Raw genomic sequence first — 6,000 nt, 5'->3', positions numbered from 1 at the left:
ACTTCTTCTAGCTATCCTGATGCTAATAATAACTTTTAAGAGTTACTAATATCATCTTTTCTTATAGAAATACAAATCATTTGAACTTATTAGGCCCTGTAAAAAAGTTTTTGGTTTTTGTTTTTTTCCCCTTTCCTAATTACCTTTTGGTGATTCTCTTTAGTTCTGTGTTTGGACATCAAATTTTCTGTTTAAGTCCGGTCTTTTCTTTATGCATGTTTGGAAGTCTTCTATTTTATTAAATAACAATACTTTCCCCTGCAAGAATATAGTCAGTTTGGCTGGGTAGTTGATTCTTTGTTGTAGACCCAGTTCCCTTGCTTTCTGGAATATTGTATTCCATGCCTTCTAGTCCTTCAATGTAGATGTAGCCAGATTCTGCATTATCCCAACTGTGGTTCCATGGTATCTAAATGACTTCTTCTTAGCAGCTTGTAATATTTTTTCTTTGGTCTGAATTTGGCTATAACATTCCTGGGCATTTTCAATTGGGAATTAAATGTAAGAGGTGTTCTGTGGATTCTCTCAGTCTCCACTTTTCCCTCTTGTTCAAGAACGTTGGGGTAGTTTTCTTGGATAATTTCCTGTAGAATGATGTCCAGGTTTTTCCTCTTGCCATGATCTTCCAGTAGTCTAATAATTCTTAAATTGTCTCTCCTTGATCTGTTTTCAAGATCTGTCATTTTGTCAATGAAGTGTTTTATTATTTTCTTCAATTTTTTCATTCTTTTGATTTTGATTTATAAACACTGACAAAATATATAGATAATGTAGATCACACATATTCCAAGTTCAAGGTAACCTTCATGAAACTTCTCAAGTGTCTTAGATAATTATCAGGAGAGAGGAGGATTATTTTGGAGGTTTTGTCTTCAGAAACCTTGCTACTCTTCACTTCCTTCATTTGTAAAAATAATTGTATTGACAATGGAACATGAAAAGTCATGAAGAATGGCAAGGAGTGGGGGAGAAGCTACCTTCTTCCCTAAAGAAGAGAACTATGCTTGAGGATCATGGAATAATAGACCTACAGCTAGAAAGGACCTTAGAGGCCATCTAGACTCACCCCTTTACTTACAGATTACTTCCTGAGACCCAGGGAATTTTAAGCAACTTGTCCAAGGTCACAAGTGAAACAAAGTTAGGATTCTAACCAAGTTCTCTAATCCAAAACTAGCCATCTTTCTTCCCTCTGAATTAGGATTAACTCTCATTCTATTTCTATCATGATCAAATACACTAGAAGAACCTCTACCCAAGAGGCCTTCATGCCAAAAGGACGTCACATCAAAAACTGTAAATTATTTAAGTTTTACATACATTAATGGGATTAATAGGAGTCTACTGAAAAGTGTCTGTTTTGTTCCCCTTTTAAACTAATTGTTTCCAACTGGGGATATTTAAATATATCAAAAGGCATGTTACTTATAATAGATATATGACCTATATACACATATATACATATAGATATAAATCAGAGGCAGAGAGGCCTAGTGAATAGAGGGGGCCCCAAAGGAAGCCCCAGGTTTAAATCCTATCTTTGATTAATTTTGAGGATGTGATTCTGGCAATTTATTTAATTTCTTAGTGACTGAGTAAATTCTTTAAGGATTCTAAGTGTGAGTGAAAAATCCCCTAACCTTTTATATGAGGATTAGATCTTAATGTTAGCAGTAGTCTTGAGATAATCATCATTATAATTCTAAGATAGTTAGCATGTCATGCTTTTAGTAAGCTTTTTGGGATTATTTTAGTATAAGTATTAAGGTTTTGAATTAAGTAAATTACTGCTTTAGCATTGGCCTTAGTATCAGTCCCACCCTTCAAATCTGCTATATCATGTACCATCAGCAATAATTATGGTCTTGAACTTGTGATCTAGTACACATCACTAGGCCTGATCCAGGGCTCGAGGCCTGGTACCACAAAATACCACCCACTCTAATCTTTGCATCACTAATCCAGGCTCATCCGCTGCCCCCTTTGCCATTTGTGTCACTACCCCAGGATCACCCACTCAGTCCCCTTTCTCATCAAGTGACTTTCAGTCATCACCAAGTGGCTTCTTCTACCAATGAGAAGTACATTCTGCTGTATTTTTAACATGGTCTTGGATTATTTTTAACTTGGTATAAAAATTGTGATATTCTTTGGTCTCTCAACGGTGCTTGGGGTCTTTTGGTTTTGACCAGAAGTCTGGCTTTACTGAGAGAACAGCCCTGTCTGAATAAACTTAGTTCTTTATGGCTTGGAGACTGTTTATCTTTTGTGTTCCTATGGTTAGAAATTATGCAACATAAGCTACAGAGAAGGTGCTGCTGACCTACACTGGTGGAGGAGGTTCCTCTAGCCATAATGCATACAAACAAGTATTTACATACAGCAATCCTTTTTTTTTTTTTTTAATATCCATCCTAAAGATTATCTTTGTGTAGAGAAAATCCAAGGGAAGAAACCTAATGATGCAAATTGGCAGGTTTTTATTTTCCAATTTATACTCTTAGAAATAAGTTGTCCCTAGCATCAAGAAAGTGAAACTTTGTGGGATGATCAAATGTTATAGACTTTGCTACTAACAGCAATACAACGATCCAGGACAATCCTGAAGATCTTGTGAGAAAGATTGCTATCCACCTCTAGAGGAAGAACTGTGGGAGTACAAATGCAGATGAAAACATTTGATTTACCACTTGTTTATTTGGGTAGAGGATTTGAGGTTTTGGTTTTAAAGGATTACTCTATTACAAAAATGAATAATAGGGAAATAGGCTTTGAGTGATAATAAATCTATATAACCCAGTGGAATTGTTTGTCAACTCTGGGAGAAGGGAAGATAGAGAGGAGGGAGACAACATGAATCATGTAGCTGTGAAAAACTTATGTGTAAATTTGTTACTGGAAAAAAATAAAGAAAAAATTTAAATTAAAAAAGACATTATTTAATTTATTAATTATTAATTTAATTAAATCTTTGTTTTAATTATATTATTTTAATTTAATTATAGTAATTAAATTATTAATTTAATGAATAGTAATTTAATATTTATTATAAAAAGACATAATTAATAAAAATACATTATATATATGCATACATGTAAAAAAATTTCTGATGCTAACAGTACACATCATAGCCTACCCATTCCGCATCATTCCATGTGATGAGGTCAACACATTCTGCAAATTTTCCATGCTTTATCCTCACATATTATAATGCATGAAGCACTCAACCCACCTACCTATCATTTCAAGTCCTCTCCAAACAATCAGACCATCTTTTCTTCTTGTTCATTTTCATGATGATACAATCTCATTCAGTTTTTTAAAGTTTCTCATTGATGATACCACAGTCAAATTTTCCCTGGTTATAGATATTTGCCATGAGAAGAAGAAACAGGTTGGAATCACTATAGCAGCACCAATACTGACCCTCCAGGATAGAGCCTTAGGGACCAGAATGATTTAGCCCCATAAGATAAAGCATTCAAGTTCCATTTGATTTCAGGTAAGAATAGTATAAGCAGCCTAGAATATGACAGGATACCATAGCCAATCTCAAAACTAGCTAGTGGGGAGATTTCTTATATGAGAAACTGAACCTCTCAATGCCACCCTTCCTACCTTTTCCTCAGGCCTTTTCCCACCGGCCTTAGAACTTCAGATGTCTCTCCCACTGAACTGTTGCAGTTTTTCTCAAAGCCTTGAAACATTAGCTCCTGGACACAACAAACCCAAAAATGAAGTTTAAAAATAAAATTCATTGTGGGAAGATGGTGGAACAGGATGGAGAGTTGCCTCATTCTCCAGATTCCCCTCCACATATCTAAAAATAATGCCTGAGTGCACTTTAAAGCAGAAAAAAAGAGTTAAGAGTTGGGGGAGAAATAATTGTCCAGTAGGAGACAACCTTGGGAAGAAGTTGGTGTGTGGGTTAAAATCATGCTTTATTCTTCAGCACATATTAGTTAGTATTAGTAATCTTAGACTGGCAACTTCCTATAGAAAATAAGTGAAAGTCAGGTGCCCTTCAGAAGAAAGATATAAAAAAAATAATTTTTAATAAAAGAAGAGAGATATCAATCCCTCCTTATAATGAGTAAAGAAATCCCCCTCCTCAAGTAGCTTTACATACATACATACATATATATATATATATATATGTACATATATATATCAGGATAATTAACTATTAATTATCCTGACTATCCAATTAGCTCTCTTTTCTAATGTAGTCAAAGAACTCAGTCCCCTCATCTCTTTTCCTCTCCTTATTATAGATTCCTAATAGCCCTGACAGGCAGCATTCCAGAGGTTAAAGAGGTTAGAAGCTGGTTGGTGATGGAAAATTACAGCTCCAAAGGTTCCTGAGCCTAAAGTTATAGTCTAAACTCTTTATCCCAAATGTTTTAATCTGAAAGACCTTGGCCATGACTAAACTCTGACTGAACTTAGAAATTGCAAACTTGAAGAATTCTCCCAGGAGTTTCAAAATGCTGGGAAACTAAGGAGGGTAGGACAAGATGAAGAAAATATAACACAAACACTGTGTTACACACAGGTAGTGGTGGGTGACTAAAGAGAAGCATTGTGTTAACTTCCTGTAAATTCTGAGTTTACTTGTGTGTGGGGTGGAATCTCTGGGACTGCAGCCCAAAATCACTCTAATGAGCTTAAATAGATGCTGTCAGAGAAAATGTGGCCTTTATTAGGAAGGGGAGAGAAGGGATGGGGTATTCTGAGAGGCTAACTCAATAGTCATGTCCAAGGACAAACAAATAAACTCAGAATTCATAGAAAATTAGGACAATGCTTAGTTCCTACCCTCCTTAGTTTCCTGGCATTCTGAAATTCACGGTAGCATTCCTCAAGTTTGTAATTTCTAAGTTCATTCAGAGTTTAGTTGTAGTTTTTGGACTTTTCCCATAGAAATCTAACCTTGTTTAATCTTTTGAATTATTAAGAAATTGAATTTTAACCTATTTGAATAATAAAGAAAAAGGGGGAAAATAGAGGGGTTTGGCTACATTAGAAAAGAGTGAATTAAAGGTGTGTGTGTATATATATATATATACATATATATATACATATATATATATATATATATATATATATATATATATATATATATATATATATATATATATAACTGTTTGGAGAGGGAGATTTCTCTACTCTTCATAAGGAGCAATTGGTATCTCTCTTCTGAAGGCCAACTAACTTTCACTAATTTTCTATAGGAAGTTGCCAATCTATGATTACTAACACTAACTAATATATGCTGGAGGATAATGCATGATTTTAACCCAGACACTTGTCGACCACTCAGAGCAGTGTCCCCCTTCCTCTCCTTTTCCCTAATAAAGGCTGCATTTTCTCTTTAAGCATCTCATCCAGTCTCCTGTCTGCTAGTTAGTGACTTTGGGGTACAGACTCCCAAGATTCCACTCCACACACTGGGAAGCCTCTAAATAATAGTCTAGAAACTGAATAAATAGGCTATAGACCTGGACACAGTTTTGTAGGCCTCCACAGGCTATAGACCTGGAGACAGTTTTGTAGGCCTCCACAGGCTATAGACCTGGAGACAGTTTTGTAGGCCTCCACAGGCTATAGACCTGGACAAAGTTTTGTAGGCCTCCACAGGCTATAGACCTGGACACAGTTTTGTAGGCCTCCACAGGCTATAGACCTGGAGACAGTTTTGTAGGCCTCCACAGGCTATAGACCTGGAGACAGTTTTGTAGGCCTCCACAGGCTGTAGACCTGGAGACAGTTTTGTAGGCCTCCACAGGCTGTAGACCTGGACACAGTTTTGTAGGCCTCCACAGGCTGTAGACCTGGACACAGTTTTGTAGGCCTCCACAGGCTATAGACCTGGAGACAGTTTTGTAGGCCTCCACAGGCTATAGACCTGGACAAAGTTTTGTAGGCCTCCACAGGCTATAGACCTGAACACAGTTTTGTAGGCCTCCACAGGCTATAGACCTGGACACAGTTTTGTAG

The 6,000-nt window shown here is 36.3% G+C and overlaps 1 protein-coding gene across 1 annotated transcript in view; it reads right to left on the bottom strand.

Annotated features, from left to right (window-relative positions):
• Nucleotides 1–5,678: 5,678 nt before the first annotated feature.
• The window catches only part of LOC123250119 (sodium-coupled monocarboxylate transporter 1-like), a 183,521-nt gene continuing 183,199 nt past the window's right edge, over nucleotides 5,679–6,000 (bottom strand). The window contains exon 15 of the mRNA XM_044679155.1: nucleotides 5,679–5,900. Within this exon, the coding sequence (XP_044535090.1) occupies nucleotides 5,679–5,900 (222 nt within the window). The remainder of the gene's footprint in view (nucleotides 5,901–6,000) is intronic.

This window comes from Gracilinanus agilis, chromosome 5 (assembly GCF_016433145.1).
Source record: "Gracilinanus agilis isolate LMUSP501 chromosome 5, AgileGrace, whole genome shotgun sequence".
Lineage (NCBI taxonomy): Eukaryota > Metazoa > Chordata > Mammalia > Didelphimorphia > Didelphidae > Gracilinanus > Gracilinanus agilis.
This window is presented reverse-complemented; position numbering and strand designations above follow the sequence as displayed.